This window comes from Melozone crissalis, unplaced genomic scaffold (genome assembly GCF_028551555.1).
Source record: "Melozone crissalis strain CALT ecotype California unplaced genomic scaffold, PUWL_Pcris_2 ptg000019l_1, whole genome shotgun sequence".
Classification (NCBI taxonomy): Eukaryota; Metazoa; Chordata; class Aves; order Passeriformes; family Passerellidae; genus Melozone; species Melozone crissalis.
Genome location: NW_026535797.1, coordinates 20911580 through 20933440, shown reverse-complemented (window position 1 = coordinate 20933440; position 21861 = coordinate 20911580). Strand labels below are relative to the sequence as shown.

General features: G+C 43.0%; 1 protein-coding gene across 14 annotated transcripts in view; it reads left to right on the top strand.

The window, feature by feature from the left end:
* Positions 1-21861, top strand: part of CAMK2G (calcium/calmodulin dependent protein kinase II gamma) — a 118222-nt gene that overhangs the window by 51200 nt on the left and 45161 nt on the right. For all 14 annotated transcript variants that reach the window (XM_054276531.1, XM_054276527.1, XM_054276522.1 and 11 more), the window contains exons 3-6: positions 954-1013; positions 16087-16141; positions 16712-16777; positions 19584-19656. In XM_054276531.1, the coding sequence (XP_054132506.1) occupies positions 954-1013; positions 16087-16141; positions 16712-16777; positions 19584-19656 (254 nt within the window). The remainder of the gene's footprint in view (positions 1-953; positions 1014-16086; positions 16142-16711; positions 16778-19583; positions 19657-21861) is intronic.

Below are 21861 nucleotides of genomic sequence, written 5' to 3'. Positions count from 1 at the left end.
TTAGCAGCTGCCAGGGCTGCCTAAAATATTTTGTCTCCCTCAGTTCCTTTCAGTCAATCTGTGCTTGTCCAGTGTGAGCATTTCAAAGGAGAAGAAGGGGTTGTTGTAGTGTAAATTCAGGAGTCAGCCACTGCTGTAGTGAAAAGTCTCAGTGGCTGCAAAGCCCCCTGCTTCTTGGCTGAGGAAGGCAATGTTGTTCTAAGTCCTTCTCCTTTCCTTGAACTCACACATGGGAAGAGAAACCATTTTTTACTCTCCTTGATATTTTTCTTTAATCCAGATGAATGTCGTGCTTGAACTGATGTTGCCTTTGGGCTGGAATAAGCATACTTAGCATTTGAGCCGAATTTCTTGCCTGGAGATTCCTAAGTGCGTGATCAGCATTTCACCAGCGAGTCTGTCCATGGGTACTGAAGTATGGTTACCTTTACAGTTCACTGAAGCTGGCAGACTTCTCTACTTCATGTGATGGCTGTGCACTAGCAGGAGCTGTATTTCTCTCTCCTACTCTGCCCTTCTTTCACAGTGTTTCTTTGGAGTGGAAGCAGTTCCTTTTCCCATTTCACGTGTGTTATTTCTTCTGAGACTTTTTCTCTGACTCTCCAGCCTTGGAGAAAGAATACCTCCCAGAAGGGGTCTCACTGGAACTGGCTTTGCATGTTTGAGAAGCTGATGGGAGAGCAGGGCCTTTCATTCTGCAGCTACTCACTTTGAATCAAAGGGTGCAATACCAGTTTAGTGCTGGCTCTGTAGTGTGAGCAACAGTCCTAGTGCAGCCTCAGCTGCATAGCCCTCTCCTGAAATGCCTGTGAAGTTTTGGGAGACAGACATATTCCAGCAGTTCTCAGCCTTCAAGATGTCCGCTGGGTCACTGTGTTCCTCTCTGTTGAATATGAGCAAGAGCTTAATTCAGAGTTGTGGTACCTAACACCTTGTTTCTTATTCTCTTTCAGATCACCAGAAACTGGAACGTGAAGCTCGAATTTGCCGACTTCTAAAGCATCCAAATATTGGTAAATTTATTTGGGCTCAGAGGGGTAGGGGTGAGACAAGAGTAGCAGTGTGTCTCAGCTAGCATGCTATAAGAGATCAGATGTATTCTGAATGTTCACAACAGCTTGTCAAAGTTGAAATCACCTCAATAGTTTATCTCTCTGACAAATTTTGCATCCAACCCTGTCCCATGCCTTAGCATCCTGCCCCAGGCGTTCACCAGAGAGTGCAGTGTTCCTGCCTGCTTCCCCTGCAGAGCTGTCCCTGCTCTTTGGGTGAGGCATGACTCTTGTCTGCTCATCTGACATTCTGCAATGGAAGTGAGGTGTTGTGTTTGTTTTCTCCACATCCATACTCTGTTTGTTCTCCTTGGCCCTTACTGACATGTCAGTTTACATGCTGTACTCAGAGACAAGCATGGGCTAATACTTCAGCTCCTCTCACTGTAGTGGCCACTTACTCTGAAAACAAGGGACCAAGACTGAATTGCCTATGTTGAAGGGGGGAAAACAAAAGAGTACTGGAGCAAAGGGAATTTTTGTCTAAAAATAAAAAGGGAGGCAAAATAAGGCACAACATTAAAAAACCTAACTTATTTACTGAAATGTAGAGAGAGGGCATGGATTTTTATCTAGTTCCAAAGCATCATGGAAGCTTGGACCATTAATAATCCTCTTTTTAGCTTTTTTAAATAAATAAAGCCTCTAGGATCCTAGCTACAATCTGATTTGAGCTAATTTATTTAAGAAAACATTAGGAAATACCAAACTGCCACTTCTAACAAAACCACAGTTAAATATCAATTCCTGGGAAGACTATGATGTATTACTTTGTATTACTTTTGCATAAATCAGTCCATGGAGATAATACTTTAAGGGCATCTCTCTGGTCTTCTGACTTTCAGCTTTGTAATCATTTGCTCCTGCTCTGAAGGGCTGGGAGAGGAAAGGTGCCTTAGAGCATCCCCCATGGACTGGCATCTGTACTCTATTCCATGTGTGATCAACAAGCAATTTCCACAAGCTCAGGACCTGACTCAATGCAAAGTTCCTTAGCAGCAGCTTTTAATCAGAAAGAGTTTTCTTGCTTCTGAGTGTAGCTGTGATGTAGGTATGGCTTGAGAGGACCAAGGGCCCCCTTCTGCAGTAATTTGCACTGATGAATATATTAGCCAGTAAGATTATTGCTTGGCAGTACTCACACTGACTAAAACTCTAGTTATTGCATTTCATTTGCCCTGTAAGACTTGCTATACTTAGTTTAGTAGGTGATGTCACTTTATATTTTGACCTTAACTTCACTTCCATAATCTCTCCTTTTTATAATTTCTTACATCTTTTCTTTCCAAACCTCTCACAGAGTAAATTTTATACACAACAGGAAAGCCACTCTTATAAGTAAACAGCAGGGAGAGAGAAATATATCACATTCCTGTTTCAATTCTGCAGTTGTAATGAGTGGCAGTGCTTGTCTTCTGTTCTGTTGTGGTTTGGAAAAGACAGTTTGGGGGAATGTCAGTGGTCCCTTGCATTTTCTACAGAGAATTTCCCACCTTCCTAGAAAGAAGAGATTTTCTTTTAAGAAAAGGAACTAGTCATTGTAAACTCAATGAGTGCTTACAAATAAAAATAAGGGAGTCAATTTTTATGCCTACAACACAGAATCAAAGTGCATTGAATAAGACCTCAAGAAGGCATATGGTTCATTCAGCAATCCTGTGAAAATCTTTTATACCTGGCTGGTTCCAGGCATGTTTGTACTTAAAAACCTTTAATCCTTTCACAGCCCCTGGTGGCAGTCTTTCAAATGTTTCATTTTTCTGTCAGTTAAACATTAAAAACATAATTTGCCTTTCTCTTAGCTTGTTGTTTCTAGTTGTATCTGGAGTATCTGGGGAAAGTAGTTTTTCTTTCTTGTAACAATCTTTTACATATTTGAAGACTGTTATCATGTCTCTTTTTAGTCTATTTCTTCAGACTAAACAAACCCAGTTCTTTCAATCTTTTCTCATATGTCATATTTTCTAGACCTCCAGTCCTTTTTTTTCCTTTTCCCCCTCCTCCTTCTCTGGACTCTGTCCAGTTACTTCATATCTTTCTAGAAATGTGATGCCCAAAATTGGATATGACTGAGGTCATGTCAGTGTTGTCCAGAGGGGAAGGAATTGCTTCACCTGTCCCACCAAAGATGTTTGTTTTGTACATAAACCTTAGAAGCTTTCATTTAAATATATTGTTGATGCACATTTGTTTTTTGACACATTATTGGTCCAGACTAGTTTCTGCAAAACTTCTGGCAAGCACATATTTATTTATTTTTTCTTGTATAAATGAGAATCCCCATTGAACTGGCTGTATATTACCTTTATCTTTATTTAAAAAGACAGGAAAAAGAAGAAATCTGGTCTGGGGGTTCACCTCTCCCCATTTGTCAAAACCATTTTGATGCTTCTTCTGATGGTGTAAAGGGTTTCAGGTCCCACAGGAATATGGTCTTTGATAACAGTGCCATATATTGAATCATGTAGCTAGTTAATAACACTGAGTACTGTTGGACTCCAGTCAAAATCTTGAAGATATCACTAGATTCATTGTTCCAGTTTGACAATGATAAAATTTGAGTATTTTTTTCAATGAGTTGTAAACACTGTTGTCAGCTAGTTCTGAATACACATTTTTTCTTAATTGCTTGTGGAAAGAGCGTGTAAGATGCTGTCAGAAGCCTTGCTGAAGTCCAGATGTTACATGCATTGCTGCTTCCATGTTCCTTGGACTTGTTATTTTGTCATGGAAGGGAAACGTTGCTCTGATGTAGTGTTGGTTTTTTTTCCTCAAAATGTGTATTAGCAGTTAGTAATCACCAAGTTTCTGGCATTCTGTGTTGTAAACTCTTCTGAGTGAGTACTTGGTGTGTTGCCTCAGTGTCAGCTGTGTCAGTAACAGTGCACAACCCAAAAAGAATTCTGCAGCTTTTGCACTTGCTTTCAATTTCAACTTCTGTTGTTACTGTTTTTGTTGCGAACTGTGTTGCAGCAAATCAACAGGGACCTGAGCCTGTAGCAAGTCTGGGCAGAAGACTGAAAGTTAGAACTCTGTGAGGCAGGCTGTTTTTCCCTCTTGCCTGTACACAGGATATAAAGCAAGCCTGCTGTTGAGTGTGTGGTCTTATGCATTTACTGCAGGACAGTTGATTCTGAACTGCAATGCACTGACTATAACACTGCTACTCTGATAAAATAAAGATTTCTCTAGATACAAAGTAGAAGTGATATTCCCATTTGCTGTTGGGTTTGTTTTTTAATGACTGCTTTCTGAGTTATCCTAACATGCCTTCATCAAATATCTGCTCTAATTAGAGGCTTTGGCTCTGTAGCTGAGTGTTTGGCTTGTCTTTAGATGCACATTATGGCCAAGGTAATCACAGTGGAGTAATCCTTCTAAAAGCTTGGTGTTGCAATAAGGTTTTTTTGTCTGGACAAAAGAAAGTTGACTCGAGGCAGTTTTCTTCTGATTTCCATCTTATGGTATGCATGATATGGAATGTGTCATTATAGCTGGTCAGACTTCACTAGAGTAAGGATTTCTTTCCCTAAATTTCAGTTTGTTCTTTCTCCTTCTGACAACTCCTAGAGAACTTTGCATTCTGGCCCAGAGAGACATTTGCCAGCCATGGTCATCAAATACAGCAGAATTGGACAGAGATCAGTCAGTGATCTGTTCTTTTCAAAAAAGGCACCCATTACTGAGGATATGAATGTGCAGAAGAGGCAGAAGAAAACATCATTAAAACCCCACTGTCCATAAAGAGATAAAGAGCCTGTGGAAGTTGGCAAGAGTTATGGCTCTGTGGGAAATTCCACTTCTAGAACAACTTAGTGTTCAGTGATTCACTTAGGTATAGATCTTGTGACATTAGACATGAATGTATTTGTGAACATGTAGAAGAGAAGGATACAGCTGCTTCCTCCTTAATCCCTGTTTTGCTGGAAAGAGGTAGATTTCTGTAAAAACAGTCATAGCCCTGACTCTTCATTTGCAGATGCTTTGCTGGTTGTGCCACTGAAAATTGTGCAATTGCTGAGATCAGAGCTAAACTTACAATGTCTTGAATATCAACTCCTGCTTAAAGGAAGAGCTGTTTGGTCTTCTGCTTAGTTGAAAACTTTAGTCAGTCTGAAAATCTGAATTTGATTTTTAAGTCCTGTAGTTCATCCACTACAGACACTATCTTTGTGAAACATTCATTTTTCCCTCATACTTCCTGCTACCTATCAAAGGTTTAAAGCAGTAACAGAGCTGGCAACCCTAGAATATTCCTGCAGGTTTGTTCAATGCAGATATGAAGTTCAGAAACATGACCTTTCTTGTCTTATTTCCCAAAGCAATAATGATGCAAAATTCAATCAAAGTCATCATTCATAGTTTTGAAAAGTCTTTTCTAGCATTCTCCTACAAAGGTAGGGTTGTGACTTGTTCAGTGTACAGAGCAGAAGTCCGCTCTGTGTGTGGGTTTTGTCCACTGTGTTGTTAGGTGTTGCTCTTCTCCTAAATTTTCTTTGTTATGGCAGTCTAAATATGGACCTCTTTTCTGGATTTGTCACCACTTGATCTGTATTTTTTCTTAGGTGTTTTTAATCTAACTGTATAAAAGAATTTCTTGAATATTTTTTGTTCATAGTTGGAACTGAGCACTTCTGGTTGGTCATTGTGCCCCAGCTCATGGCAGCCCGTTGCTGTGAGGAACTGCATGCACTTAGGTCTAGAATAATAAAACCATATGTTTTAAGAGAAGTTGGTAGTAGCCCAAGAGCCAGAGCCAAAATATTTTCCTGATTTCTGCCTTTGTATCCTCTGCTGAATGCTTCAGAGTTAATTTCTTTGAGGGAATTTATAGCAGTGGTGAATGCTGTTCTCAGCATCTATCAGAATTATTGCTTTTTCAGGTTTTTCCTACTTCAGACTTCTCCAAAATATGCTTGCACCTGAATTCTTCTTATTTTAACTGCTATCTGTTGGCTTTTCTCAGCACAAACCCACAATTTTGGGCATGTCCTTATTTAAAATGGGGAGAAAATGGTATAGAAATCTCCTGTGAATTAGAAGAATTTCTTTTGACCCAGTTGAATTTCATTTCCTTTGACAAGTGGTCTGTCCTCCTCCTACCTCTGAGTTGTGGGAGTGATTTTGATGGATGTGTATAAGAAAAGGGCTCCAGTTTGTGTGTCCTTAAATGATGGTTACAGATGAGGTGTGAAGTGGGGCAAAGACAGAAAGAAGGATGCTGTGCTTCTGTGTCCAGCCCAGCTGGATTATCCCACAGTAGCAAACCTTGGTGGGAAACAGGGTGTGTGGGTCACATCTGCAGAATTAATACTGGGCTTGTTGTCTTGGTGCTATCAGCCACAACTTCAGGTTCACTCATTCCTCATTTTAACGTACTAGTCTTGATTAGAAAGCCTTCAGTATTCCTCCCCTGCTGCCATTTGAAATGTTTTCCTATCACCTTTTCCTTAACAAGAGATTTGAATTGCTTCCTTAGTGAACAAGAAAAAAAGTGTAGGCTGTGTTTTGCTGTAAACAGCAGATTTCCTTGTTTTCATTTGGCTGCAGGCATCCAGACTGCCTTTGCATTTGGGACAGAAAGATGTAATGTGCAAAGAATAGTTAAAATGCAGGGCATTCTCCAGTGTTTTGGCCATGATTGCTCCCTATGGATACTCAGGGGTGTTCAAGTGGGATGCTCCCATGCATGGCTGGCTGTTTAAATCTGCTGCCCTGCAATTTATTGCTGAGGGACTGTTTCTGGTGCAGAGGGGATTGTATGGGGAAGGTAGAGTAGGGGGAAAAGAGACCTTGTAGTAAGAGTTATGCTTTGAGACCTAATCTGTTACTGTGCAGCTTTTCTTTGCAAGTGTCATGGGGCTATCTGAGAGGACAGCAAGTTGCTGAGCTTCCTAAGAGGTCAAACAATAATATTCTTGGACTTAAATCTTTAACCTGCTCTCCTCCTACCCTGCCGAAACAAACAAAAAAACCCAAAAAAACCTGCCAACAAACACTCAAAAATCCCTCAAACAGACTATCAGCTGAAGTGAGTTCCTGCTGCAAAGTTTGGGCCTTTCAGCTGCAAGTTACCAATTGTTATTTCTAGTCTCTGTACTGTTAGAGATTTAGGTGAGTGCTCATGCATGTTTGCCTGATGGAATGCTCTCCAAAACCACAGGCAGTCCACCTTTTCATTTCTCATTCTGATTTTCACAGTTAATTATTTCACTATTATTTGTATCTGCATATTTTCTTCTTTTATTGCTATCTCTTCTTATAGCTTTTCCTCTGATTTTAAGAAAACCATTTCTACATAATCCATCTCAGTTTGGGAATAGAGTAATAATTGCATTTTTTTCCTTGCCAGGGGATATATTTATTCTGTATGTCTCTCTGGTCTATGCTAGAGACATATTTGGATTCCATTATTCATCTATTTAGCTGTGAGATTTATCTGTGTGCAAGCAATCCCTTAAAAAAATAAATAGTGGGATGAGGGCCAGATTCCGTGCACTCAGAGGTACTGCAAAACTCAGAGGAGGATTCCCCTACGTTCTGCCTTCCCCCCCACACTGAGGAATGGAGAGAGCCTCCTTTGGGTCCCTCTGCCCAAGGCCTGATGGCAGCAGGGGGTGGCTGCGCTCTGGTCAGATCCTGCAGGTGACAGGCGGCCGTGCCAGGCGCTCCTGGCTGCGCTGGGCAGTGCCAGGCAGAGCTGAGAACATCAGGCTCACACAGCAAGGTTTGGGGATGGCAGGCACAACACCTGCCTGCAGGGATTCAGCCCTGATGGCAGAAATGCCAGGATGCAGAGCATTGCGTGAGAGAGCTAAAATTTGTCGTGGCCACTATCTGTATTTTATTAGTTTTAATAAAGTGGGTGTTCTCTGCTTATTTTCTTTGAGACACCAGTGAAGTTGGCTTGTTATTATTTTGGGGGATTTTTAGAAAAATCTCTCATATAATACTAGTGGTTATCAGAAGTACTTTGCTTATCTGCTATGTGGCTAATAGGAAATTATTAATAACAATTCTGGATGGTCATGATTGCACTGCTATCAGGAGAGCAGGAAATATTCCTGTGAAATATTCTTTTGGCTCATCTAATGTTTAACTAGGGCATTCTAGATGATATGTATTGTGTGCTGAACTTCAGCTTTTCAATACAGACATTTAAAATCAAAGGAAGAATAACATTTAGTTGGCACTGAAATATTTTTTAAAAATACTTTGTGGTTTTTTTTTTCTTTTTTACTTTTGCTTTTTACTTCTGCAGAAAGACAGGTTTCTTAACAGGAAAGGTACTGTTCTCCCTGCAGCTCCTTTCTAGGCTGTGAATTTCTGTGCATAAGGGAATTTCCCAACTGGGCACTACCTTAGTCTCATTTTTTAGGGCTGGAGAGTTAAAAAGGTTGCAGTAAGAACAATGGTGAGGGGGACAGGAAATCCACCTCTGTGCTTGTGGGCCTTTTCATACTTCCTTAGCACTGTTCCTTGCCTTTCTTTGCAGAGCCTGCAGCAGCTTGGTTCTGCCTGAACCTGAGCAGAGTGTTAACAAATCCTCCTTCTCTTCCATTTTCCAAAGCTTTGGAACTGCATTTGGTGTGAAATGCTGTGTGCTTGGGGGCTTTACAGCAAGCTGGTGTATGTCCAGCATACCCTGACCTCGCTGTGTCGGGTTTGGGAGAGGAGGGAAGGAGAGCACGTTTCTGACGGGCTGGGGAACAGCAGCCCGCTGTGTCCTGTTAGCTAACTGTCCTGCTGCTGCTGGTCACTGCTCTGACAAAGCTGGGCATTAGCTGCTGGGACAGATGATTTATAGAGGATTATTCGCATTACACAATTTAATGCTTTTTAATAGCAAATTTTTAATTAAAAGGAGAGTCCTTTTGGAAGCAGCCTGAGCAGCTGCAACTGAATTTTGCGTGTTTAATGTAATTAGAGAAACAGCTGGGGTGGGAGCTGAGCACCCTGCTCACTGGCAGGCACAGGTTGGTGGTGGCTCCTCGTGGGACAGACATCCTGAGTGATGTGAAGCGTGCAGGAAGTGTCCTGGCACACAGCCAGGCTCGGAGATGGTGGGACAGTTCCCGTCTTGGCTGCCCAGGCTGCTGAGCAGCTGGGGAAGCAGGGAGTGTGGGTGGTAGCCATCTGCCTCAGTTCACTTGTCACTTGTGCTGCCATGGACAATAGTGCTCAGTTTGCAGGCTGTCGGGCCATGTGTGTTTGTAATAGTTTCAGTACCTCCTGGCACGTTGCAGAGTATCCATGGAAGAGGAATCAGGTAGACTTTACCCTCCAGTTTTATTCTGCTGCTTCTGGTATGCAGTGTGTCTTGAAATAAACCCTTGCAGCATCTCTAACCTCTTCCATTTCTCCATGATACAGGCAAATGTCTGATGTCTGGTTGAAAGTTGCTGAAAAGTGAAGCTGTGGTTTTTCCTAATGAGTGGCTGATGTTTAAATAACATGACTCAGTCCAGAAGATCCCAGAGCACTTTTGAGTTTGCACTACTAAGGCTGCATGGAAGAGTTCCTGTGTTGCAATTACCATGACCCAGGAGACAACCATAAAGCTCTGCATTGTCTTTTATTGGCTCTGCAACACTGGCAACTTAATTTGAGAGCCCTAAATACTGCATTAGGCACTTGATGTGTGTTGGTGCAGAGGTAGTTGGCTGATACTGTCCTTTATGTGCCCATAGTATCAAAAATCAAAGCTTTACACTTTGGAGCACCAGTGAACCTAGATTTAGCAGACAAGATTACCTGTAGCTTGAACACTTTCCCTAAAGACAGGCAAAGATACGTAGGAGCAAGCAGATTTCATCCTATGTTACCTTCTCCTAAGCGGAGATGAGGGATTGCTGCATTAAGATAATGGGAATTGTCCTGTGAAATTCTGCTTCTGTACTTACTTTTTGTTGCAACTTTGGAAACTTCTTTGCTTTAAGATATTTACTTGCAGCAGGTTGCCAGAAATCACTCTGTGTTAACAAGAGCCTGCCTGCCCCAGGCATGGCCTAAGCCCCTGTACAGCCTTGCTCTGCTGTTTCCTGTGGGTATGGGATACAGGGAATGTTCATCCTGGGGCTTACGTGGCAGGCACAAATCCTCCTGGCCTGTTGTGCTTGACGTAAGAGTAAAAAGATAATAATATTCAGCACACTGGACAGAGTGAAAGGGAGATGTGGGTCAGAACTAGGCTAGGCATATTCTGTGTTTGTGACCCCAATACCAATTAGCATTATAGATGTGACCTTTTAAAGACGAGATACCTGTTGCTTTTCAATGTCTTATGTTCTTGTAGTTGGGGTGGATTTTTACAAAATTTGATAGCTATTTTTTGATTTCTTCATTATTCACTTCAACTTTTGCATTCCCAGAGCCTTGCTTTGCGTGACTCAGCAGTAATTTGCATTTGTTGTTAGGCTGGTGCAGTTTGTTATGAAGGCGATTTTCCTCTAATGTTCAGTTGCTTTGTATCACACTCAGGCATCAGAGAGCTGAGGCTGTCTGTACTGGGTCACTTTATTCAGGCATGGAATGCAAACCATATGGCACTACTGTTACTGCATTACTGCTGTTTTTTACAAAAATGCCTAATTTTCTCTCATTAATATAATAGCTTATCAGTATTATATCTTTCTAAAATAAAAAAGGTAAGTGCACAAGGATTTTGGAACACTTTGAAGTAGCTGCTTGAAGTTCTGTTCTTGAGGCAAGATTTCCAGTGAGACTCTGAAGACAGCAGGCAGGGAAAAGTAATATTCACAGCAGATGTTCTTAGAAAGTGCCTGAACTCCAGTCCACAGCTGCTGTGAGGTTCAGTAACCGCAGCACGTCCCCTTGAGCCACTCAGTGTGGTATCAGGCTCTGTGCAAATACCCTGGATTGCGTTAGGGCCTTGGACCTTGCACACACACCCACACAAGACAGAAAAAAAACTTGCCCTAACTTGCAGAGTGTGCTGAAGATCTGAGTTTTTGGGGAAAGGGAGCTATTTGATATCTTTGTTTTTCTGTTGTTAGTTACTTTTCCAAAAGACCAGTATTGTGGGAGATGCTTCCTGTACAGGTAAAATCAGTTTACATAGGATAAGGCTGAAGGGAAGGCTGAGCAAAGAAAAGTGTGCTTAGAGCAGTTAGCTAGGTTGTGTCTTGTGTGTGTCTCACAGCTCTTTAACAGTGCAGTTACGTGTGTGCATTTAACATTGGAGGGACAGCTTTGAGTAGCAGACCCTTGGTGGAGTACCACTGCAGTACCAGATTCAGGAGATGCTTTAAAAACCCATTAGGCTTTCCTTGTGGCTTGCTGAAAACATCGTTTCATCAAGATGCTGTATTGAAACCACTGCTTATTCCTCCCAGAATCTGTGTGCTTCTTGGCAATATCATCCAAGTGGTGATGCACACTTTCTCCTGACTGAGCAGCTGGTTTTGTTGGAAAGCTTTCTACCTACCAGTCTGTAATTGATGCTGCTCCTTTGGACAGCATTTGTTCTGGCAGTGCTTACTAGTGCTCTGTGGTTTTTTAGGTGTTATTTCAAAAGTTATCTGTAAGACTTGTCAGTCTTACAAAATTAGATGTGCTTGGGAACTCTACAAAACCTTTTTTTTTTGTGTGTGTGGATGGGACCTTTTTTTTTCTCCTGAATAAAACTTTGGGTGAAGTCTTTCACCATATCCTGTAATTGATTTAGTGCCTTGTTGTCTGATTTGTTTCTTTTTTCTTTCCTACTCCCCTTTCTCTCTGTTCCTGTGAACCTAACCATTGTAGTACATCCGTCAGAGATCTTTGAATGGGAAGAGTCATCAGGTGACTCCAGCTATGAGTGGTATTGGCAGGGTCTAATTTCCTACATCTAAAAGAATCCCTGTGTTAAAAGGGTTTGGCTAGGAAGGAAATACAGTTTGAATTGCTGCTTCTTGGTAACAGAATCAGCTGATAGAAACAATCTACCTCATTTTCTGGTGAAGAGAATGAGATGAGCTTCCCTGGCAAATACTGATCTCTTTTTAGTTTGGTTGTGTTTTGAAAGACACACTGTTACTGTTGTGCAACTTCACTCTTGCTGCAGCTTGAGACTCCTTTTGTGATGTGTGCATTTGTCTAGCCTACCCTGCTAGACACATGCTTCACTGGTCCCCTGATGACAGAAAAAAACACAGTACTGTAATATTTTTGAAGAAAGGTTTAACTGGATGAATACTTTTGTTTTTATTTCTGTTTTTCTTATTATGGATAATCATGTTTCAGGAGTACTTTGCCCTCCAGTGTCTCCATATAATTATATTTTTCACTCTCTTGTAACCTCTGTCAACACGTTATACAGATATGAGCAGCTTTTGTGGGCTTTGCTCAACCACTGTGTTAAAGCTGAATTTATGGTAGTAAAAGAGCTGTTAGACAGTGTGTCAGGACCAGCAGCCTGTGGAAGAAATGGGATCCTCTTTTCATGGGAAGATGTTTGAAACAGAGGACAGCCCAGTACTTGAGTTTTGCTCTTGGAACTGGCATTTGGGAACCTGTGTTTTGCCTTCGGGTGGAGGACATTTGCACAGGTTATCTTTAAGCAGAGAGGGCTCTATACTGTCTGGATGGTGCAGGTATCAGATGTTTGTGTTCTTCACGGTGAAGACTCACACAATGTGGATCATATTTGTGAACCACCAAAGTGGAGAGAAGGCACAGAAACTTATAAAATGGTTTTTATCATTCAGATATTTCTAAATATATGCCATTTCGTGGACTAGCTGAACAGTTTTGGAAAAGGCAGGTCATGTTTTTAAGCTAATTATCCCTTAGTTAGGGATGTTAGCACTGTAGTAGAAAGCAGGGCATTTTAACTTTACATGTCAGCAGAGTGAACCATGGCTCAGAGCTGTCCATTGCAGACTCCTTGCTAGTCAGGAAAGCTCTTGAGGCTCTGCAGGAGGATAGGTAAGCAAAACTTTAGGATGAAAAGGACACTAGGTTTTATTTCTGTTCTGCTACTGTGTATTGCTTTTATTTCTTTGCATCAGTGTGAAGGGCTGGAATTGAGAGTCATGAGAGTTTTAGTATTTTCAGACTTTTATTTTGATCCTTTCTGACTCCCCTTATTGCTGTCCCGCTCCACACTTAAAGCCTACTGTTCTGAGCTGTCACTCATTATTCCTGTGCAAGGTGGTGGCACCCAGTGTAGTTTCTCCTACAGCTTTTCTGGATTTTGCTATTCTGCCATTACTCCGTGAGCTTCATTACCTCAGCAGATGAAGTCCCAGGCAGATTTTATTCCAGCATCATTGTGGGCTGTTGTGAGGAGGCCGCTCCCTTGTTAAGTTAATGACTTGTGTCCTCCTTCAAGGCCTTCTTTTGCTTGCAGCCCTGGGGTGGTGCACAACGTCAGTATTTATGAACTGTCTCTGCTGTCTTGTCATGGTTCCTCACCTAAGGACACAAGTAGTGTTTTACTGTCCTTGAAGGCTCTTTTTGCTGCCTCTGCCAGTCTCTGCCAGCTGAATTGCTACTTCCTTCCCTTTTCATAATGTAGCTGACAAAATTGCTTTCCTTGGGACAAAGGAATAGTACCAATCAGCTCATTTGTGTTTTATTTTCTGATGTAATTTGCTGTCCAAATCTTTGGATCAAAGTTTATCATTCACCGTTCCCCACTTCTACCTGCCAAGATGTTTACATGTCTTTTTCAAGGCTGCTGTTCTCAGCATGCTAGTGGCTGTACTCCTCCATTGTGATATCACTCTCCTCTGTGCTTGGTGGTTCTTGCAGTGCTTTGGTGACCATTCAGGTGCCAGAGGAAGGAGAATGCTTCTTCATGCCCACTGTGCATCACCAAACATGCCCTTGTTTGTACCTTCAGCTTTCCTTGAAGAATCTCCATCTGTTCATAACATCTCTCGGCAGACTTTTGCCTGTGTTCTGGGTTTCAGCTCTTGTTGATGTGCTTTGTCCTGGTTTCACCTCAAGCAGTCTTCACTGGAGCGCAAACTGCCCTGCGCTGGAAATCCAAGTGTCTCTTTCAGCTGCTTTCCATCCTGTTTCCAATCTTGAATGGAAATCTTCTCTCCTAGGAAATACCTTTCTTCTCACTTGTGTTTTTGTAATTCCACCTCTGCTGCTTTCTGCCAAGTGCTCGGGAGGCAAGTTTTCTTGTAAACACAAATTTGTGTTACAATAAAGTTATTACAAACCTAACTAAAACTGCTTGCTTGGAAGAATCTTTTGTTTGCAGCAAGTGATTTACAGGACATAGTTGGTGAGGGTGATGTGTCTGTTTCACACATTAGGAGCAGCATGTTGCACCTGAATGCTGCCCTGGCTTGTTCACAGCATTTTGCTGGATGGAGTGCTCCTCCCAAACCCCTGCAGTAGAAATGCTAAGGAGAGGAAAGTGGCCAAGGGACTAGGTCAGAGATAAAGGGAGAAAAAATATGGGAATCAGCAGGCAAAAAGAACAAGAGAAGAATTAAATCCTCTGAGGAGGGGTACTGGCAGTGGTCTCTGCACATCAGTGCTACTCTCTCTTCTGGGTTTGAGTGTGTTTGCATGCACATGGAAGGGTGCCTGAACAAAGGAGGGTTGGAAGGAATAAAGAAGAGCACTGACAACATGTGCAAGAGCTGTTCCATTTGTGCCCAGTGCTAGTTTGAAATCTTCCCTAGACAGTGATGATGATAGCTGATGTCATGCACTGATAAGAGGTGCAAACTGACTTCTTGATACTGACAGAGAGAAAATCATGATGCTGGAAAAATCAAGGAAGGTCACCTGTGATGTATGTGGAAGAGAATGGCAGATAGGGAAGAGAGGCAAAGGTACCATTGAAGTGACAGAGCAGGATAATGAGATTTTTCTTGTAATGATGAGAACAGTCAACTCTGCTTTGGTCAATACTCAATTACAAGGTGCTAAAGTGACTGAGACCCAGTCTTGTCTCAGCTAGTTGCTTTACTTGGGTGAATCAATAGGCAAAGATTATAGATGGTCATATGAAGAAGACGTCTTGTTCTAGTCAGGATGTGAAGGCTTAGGAATCGAGTGAAAGAGAATTGCTAACTTGTGGCTGATTGGCAGGGAAAGAGTGATGCTCTGCAGCAAAGGGAAAAAGCAAAAAGTATGGTTTCTGTAGCCATATGAAGTTTCTCCTCTTGGGTTACAATAGTGCCTAGGTATCCAAGAATGATCAAAGAAATGGAGATTTTGAATCAAGCAAGAGGAAATGGCACTGTGCCGAATGCATAGATACAATAGTTATTGCCTGTGTGTAACATGGGGAAAGGAGAAGAGAACCTCAGAGATCAGAACCTCAGAGATCCCAAAATATTAGGGGATAGTGGCCCATCATGAGCCTGGGACATGGAACAGTAAAAGATGAAAGTTAATTTAGGTAATAGGAACAGAATTAAGGAGGGATAGCTGAAGGTGGATGAAATTTTGAGAAGCGGAATGTGATCAAATATGTCTTTGGAAACAAGCAGGTCAGAAAAATGAGACAAGAAACTGGTTCTGAATTTTGGGTAAGGATTTGCTGTGTAAATCAGAATGAAGTGAGGAAAAAGAAATAACAGAAGAGAACATAGTTAAGCCTTACAGATAAATGGCAGAAAGGAGACCATTGTTACTGACATGCCAGTAGAGTCAGAGTCAATTTATAGATTGAGGGCTTGTTTCAGGACTCGGGAAAAAGGTATGTTTTAGGAAATAATGGATTGGGAGAAATGCCAAAATATGAGCATGTAGGAAAAAGTTGGCAGATGTGAAAAGAGGGTACTGAAACATTAGAGAAGAAGAATAAACAGGAGGTCAAAAAAACTGAGAGCTTGTTTTGATGCTGGAGAGGGGTGAATGTATGTACAGGACACCCATCTGTTCCTTTGAGATAACAGAAGAAAATAGGTCACTAAGGGAGCACACAGAGTAAAGGGCATGGGGAATTAATAGACTGAGTGGGCTGAGGGAGGACTTGGTTGTGTGCATGAGTTTGATTTGTGAAGTGTCATATTTGCTACATGCTCTGTAAATCTCCAATTCTTGATTGTTTTTGCAGTGCGACTCCATGACAGTATTTCAGAAGAAGGTTTCCATTACCTCGTCTTTGATCTGTAAGTGTCTGTCTCTGATGCTTCACCAGTGATGCAGTCACATTGGCGGTTGACTAAGAGTGGAATAAATAGCACCTGCATTAGTAGCATTCTCCCCTTCTCTTTTGAGACCTGTAAATACCTCAAATAGACCTCTGGCCTGTTTGACAAAAATCCATTGACTGTGTGGTGGGGACAGACCAGGAAAGCTCCTGGCTCCTGGCACCAGGTGTAAGTGTGGGATGGCAAAGAATGTCTATCCTGTGTATGGAGACTGATTTTTGTCTCTGAGGCAGCCCAACAGGGGTCCTTCCCAAGCTCAGCATACACCTCTGCTCAGCAGGGGTGTGTGGGCAATTCGTGCACAGTGTGTCCACAGTGTCCTGTGCACTGCTGGTGCAAAGGCAGTCCAAGGGCTCAGTCATGTGGATGTAGCAGTGCTGGTGCCATGGTGGTGGAGCTCTGCCCTGGTTCCCCTGGAAGGCAGTAACCCGTGCAGGCTCTGGCCAAGGGCCCAGGTGGGTGGCCATATACATCCTTTAACTGCACAAGCATGGGCTCTGTAACATCCTTTGTTCTTTTGCACTCCAGGGTTACTGGAGGGGAGCTCTTTGAAGATATTGTTGCTAGAGAATACTACAGTGAAGCAGATGCCAGGTAAGACTGTTTCCAGACCCTTGCATGCACGTTCCATGTACATGTACAAGTGGAATGAGTTTCCTGACTGCTGATCTGCGTGTGACTGTGTTCTAACACTCTTGCCCCTTGTCTGGATAAAACAAATCCTCTTTCTGCTATTAGCATGAACTTAATTGTCACCAGACAGCCTGACTCAGTGCAGCTCTAGCCCTTGCCCACTTGGAGACATTGCTGTCTCTGCCACTTGCAGATGCTGTGCTCTTTGCTGGGAGATCCACTGTTAGCAGCTTTGTCTACCTGGCCTTTTTGGTGACAGAATGTCCTTACAGAGCAAACATAAGGGAGAGCTGTGAGGGTGCTGCCTGCTTGGCCCTTTTCTTCTTCTAGCAGGGTTTCCAGTGAAGTGCCACTGCTGTTGGGCAGATCCATTCAATTTTCCTGTGTCTAGGTAATGTTTACAGGACAGTGAGGAGACGGGGCTTTGAAGGCTGTGTTTCTGTGGAAGCCCTCTCTGACTGTCAGCTGGTCAGTGCAGTGACAGAAGGCACAACATGAGAGAGCAGCCTTCATATTTTGATGTTAAAAAGATTCAGTTATGCCCTTCTGTTCCTGAATGTGTCCCCTCTCTCCCACTTGTGAGTTTCCTGAAGTGGCACGTGCATGTCCCTGTTTATACAGGGTGGATGTTATGTGCAGCAGTAGCTGAGGGTGTTGTCTGACCGATCCATCTGCTGGACATGCAGCATCTGGAATCAAAGCTGGGATTAGGCCACTCCTGCTCTGCTTTTGCATGGCCTCAGAGTGGCCCAATGGTGACATTTCACCCTGCAGACTGAACAGCCAGTCATGTTCTTATCCCATAGTAACCCTTGCTGAAGCAGAAATCAGAGGAGCCATGAGGAGTAAGAAGGAAGTAGTGGGTACTGTGGCGGGTTGAGCTTGGTAGGCAGTACTTTAAGGACAAAGATACTGAGTGCAGGAAGGGAAAGAGAGTGTGACCTGGGGTGTTGGTGTAGGTACTGCTAATGGAGTCTGCAGGCACTTAAGTGCTTTCCCTGTGGTTCATTTACAGTGTGTGTCTTCTGGTCATTGCAGGCTTTCAAATGAGGCACTGCTCTGTGTGCTCTGCCAGGAGCCATCTGGTGATTGGGAAGGCCAGTGAACTCATCAGCTCTGCTGGAGCTCCTGGCAGAGAGGTCTGAGAGCCCCATAGATGTTTTCAGTGGGGTGTACAGATCCTGTAGGCACAGCATCTCAGATGGATACACAGTCAATCGTGCCGCTCTGCCTTGAAGTTGGGAAGTTTTGAGGTTATCAATCACAATCCTTCTCCTGTTCCTCTTGCCAGTGCCTGCTCCCTGAAGTGCTCAAAAGCTGTCAGTGACTGACACTGCTCAGGAAAATTATGGCAAAGTTAGGGGAAAAGGAGGACTGTCTGTTGCTCTGTGAGCCTTCCTTCGGGTGCTCAGCCCTCTGACTGTCAGCTGGTCAGGTCTCCAAGTGCCCACAAGATGACAGAGTGAAACTCCTCCCTTTCTCTCCCCATGCTGTGCTGAATTCCAGAGCAGTCTGAGAGAGCGAGGGAGCGAGGTCTGTGCCAATGTGCCGTGTTTGGCTCGCCTGGGACACCTCACACTTTTGCCATTTTTGGCCAGAAAATCTCTCTCGCTCAGACTCAGCTCTGTTCTAATTATACATTTTTGTTTTGGGAGCAGGGAGATTTTCATGGATTCTGACCCTGAGGATCGTACTGCCAGCTCCAGAGGGCGGGGGATAGCAGATACACAGTCCTGTACCGCCTCTCCTCACCCTCTTCCCATCTTTTCCTCTAGCCTTTTTTCCTTTCCTCAAATATTTCACTTATTTCAAATTTCTTCCTCTGAGATTTGTAGAAGTCAGTGAAGGATCTGAGAGATCCTACAGTGAGGACATAGACCTCTCTGAGTTGTCCACATCTGCGTGCTTACTGCCCAGCCATAGTTATCAAAATCCCCATTCTGTTCCACATGCACCCTTGGGAGCCAGTAAATGTTTAATGGGAGGGATGGTTCTGACCTGGAATCTCACCCATGGGTGGATTGTGCTGTTGTTATGCGACAGGTGTAAATAGCATCTTGTTTTTGTCCCTGTGGTTTACAGCAGTGGGAATGGCAGAGCCAGGGTTTTCTGTGAGCTGGGGGAGTGCAGCACGCTGCACTTAACGGAATGAGTCTGCTTTTCAGATTACTAACCCCTTAAGTGGGATCTGTACTTAAAAGGCACCCAGCAAGCGGGTGTGTGTGCACATTGTGTATATAAAGTGCTTGAGATGCTGCTCTGAAAGCTTTGCAAACTGGCAGGCACCCAGGCGTCGTCATCCTGAATTTTCTGGGGGAGGCTGCTGCTCTCCCAAAGTTTATTCTTTGCTCAGGACTAGCCCAGTGGAATGTTTCCTGGAGTGATTTGGTCTTGCTTGCACAATTTTGGCTGCTGTTTGAAGATACTCAGATACCTTGGTTGTTCTGTGTGGGGTGGGCACTGTTGTCTGAAGGAACAAGTGAGAGGCTTAGTATGATGGGAAGGAAGGAAATGATGGGAGGTGGGACAGAGGCTTTGTGGTCCTGCTACAGAAAGGATCTTTGGCATCCTGTTGCTGGGTGGGCTGGGGTCGTTCAGCTGTGATGGTGCTGAGCTGTGGCATCCACTGCTCATGAGGAAGACATTCAGCATGAGATCTTGAATGCCCTGTAGTACAAATATAAAAGTTAGGGAGGTAGTTCTGGGACAAGATGAGATGTTAAATGTGTGTGCCTAACTTTGTGTGTCTCTCCCTTTTATCTTGCAGCCACTGTATTCATCAGATACTGGAGAGTGTGAATCACATTCACCAGCATGATATTGTGCACAGGGACTTGAAGGTAATGTTTCCTCTGTGCTGTAGTCTGAGGAGGGCAGCCAGGGGATCATTGGAAGAGGCAAGACAGGAATATTGTGTTGCCAGCTGGCAGAGATTTTTGTGGGGGCTTTTTTGAGTTTGGTTTTGTTGTTTTTGTTTTTTTTTTCTTTACTTGAACTGGGTTCAGGGGTTCCTGAAGCACGAATTTGCTTCTTCAGGGTTTTCTAGAGGGCTAGAGGGTGTGATGAACTCCCAAGGAGGTTTTCAGTCTTTGTGAAACTTGCCAGCTCTCAGCTTCTCTGAGGTAGCTCCAGGATAGTTGTGAATCTTGGAGAGAAGTATGCTTCCAGAGAAACTTGGGTAGGATTCATTATAATGAAGGACACTTTCTAGTTTGTGACTGAAGAGATCTCTAGAGACCTGGAGCAATCTTTGTTCAATCTGCCAGGATGAGTTTGTCTGCACAGAGCATGTATATTTTTATTCTGCAGTGTTGCCAAACACATGCCACTGCGCTAGGGCAGAGATGTTCAACAAGAATTTTTTGTGTTATTTCTTTCTTCTCTCATCAGTAGAAGCACTTTTAATCTAAAACCAAAACTGTTGGCCAGTTAAAGAACGGATGAATCAATCATTTGACACATTATAACACATTTATAGCTCCTAAGCCTCTGCAGTAGAGTCTCCTAAACTCCTAAACTGGGCAGCTGTGCTGGGAGCTGGGCAGGCTCCAGAATGAAGAGATTTGTGCAGGAAAGTCTGCGTGCCCTGGAGCCTTCTCTGTCTAAAGTGGCAATGGTGATGGTCACCAACAGTCCAGTTAAATTAATGCAGGATGACACCTGCTGCTAGTGTTGGTTTGGGCTTGTTAAACCATGTGTGAGGGGGAAGGTAGAAAAGTATTTTGCAGAGAGCAAGGTAAAAGCACACTGCAAGCTTGGTAGCAGTGTTCTTCTGGTGTTTTGATCTAGTGGAGGACCGTTTGTGTTTCTGGCAAACTCCCATGCAACACTTTTGACCTTCTGCTTCACTGCACTGTGAAAAAAAGCAAATGATCTACTGTGGACTGTGGCTGCTCCTGATTAGACCCAACACCAGCTCCTGAGAAAGCAGCATCCAAGAGGCACTAGTGCCCAAAATTAGGGAGTCTATGAAAATCAATAAATGTTTCCAGTACAGAAGAAGCTTTCATTGTGTTCAAATATAATCTGGTTTTCTTCCATAAGTTTTGTTTGTAGGAAAGCTAGCAACTTGTTCAGAATTTATCAGCTTCTAGACACTCCCTGTTGTAATTAATGTTTCTTCTGTTGCTTGCTCTGATTGTCTGAAACTATCCAGGCCTGAGGAGTAACCATTCCTTTTAGCAATGAAAGTTCCTATGCTTTTTATTTAATATTTAGCTCCTCTTCAAAAGCTTGGCCTTCAGGGTCAGTGTGTAATAACTGCAGAGCCAGCTTCAAGTAAGGTTTTGTCTTTTGCACCTCACTCTCATAAGCCTGTCTTTTGGCTGACATGCCATTAAAGAATGTCAAATGTTGAGCTGCCTATAGGGACTGTAAGAAATTAGGGAGTGCATTCACATCCTCACCAAAATGTATGTGAAACCTGAGACAGGCCATGTACTGGCAAACATGCACATGGATAAGCACTTAAGGTGTTTGCTTCTAAAACAGAGGTACAAAGTGCTTAACTAGCACAAGTCTGTCTTAAATGTTGCTCTTAGTCAAGCTAAGCCTAGGTGCAATCTGGAGTTGAGAGGGATGTTCAGAATATTTAATTGATCTTCTGCTTTAGGGTCTTGTTTATAGGGTAAATTTTCATTAGTGTAGCCTAATTACTACAATCTTTTCTTCTTGCCATATAGTGAAAAGCCAGTGGCATCCAAATGTACTCAGACCCAGCTGTCCTTCCTTCCCTGCTGCTTATGGCAAGGACTGTGTTGAGGAAGGCTTTTCTCCTTTCATTCAAGGTGGAAATAGGCACATGCCCACTACTTCAGAGCAGATGAGTGAGCAAAGCATCTTGTGCCTGTCAGGCAGAACAGGGCTAAAGAGTTGCTATGGGGTGGAAATAGTGAACAGGCTACAAAAAAGACCCTTTTCAGATTTTTGAAACTGAGACAAGCTCCTGTTTCTGGATTTCCAAGTATTCATCCTGCTCTGTTAAAAAATCAACTTGATAACAAATTGCATAAAAGATGAGAAGAAGTTAGGATGAGAAACCACTG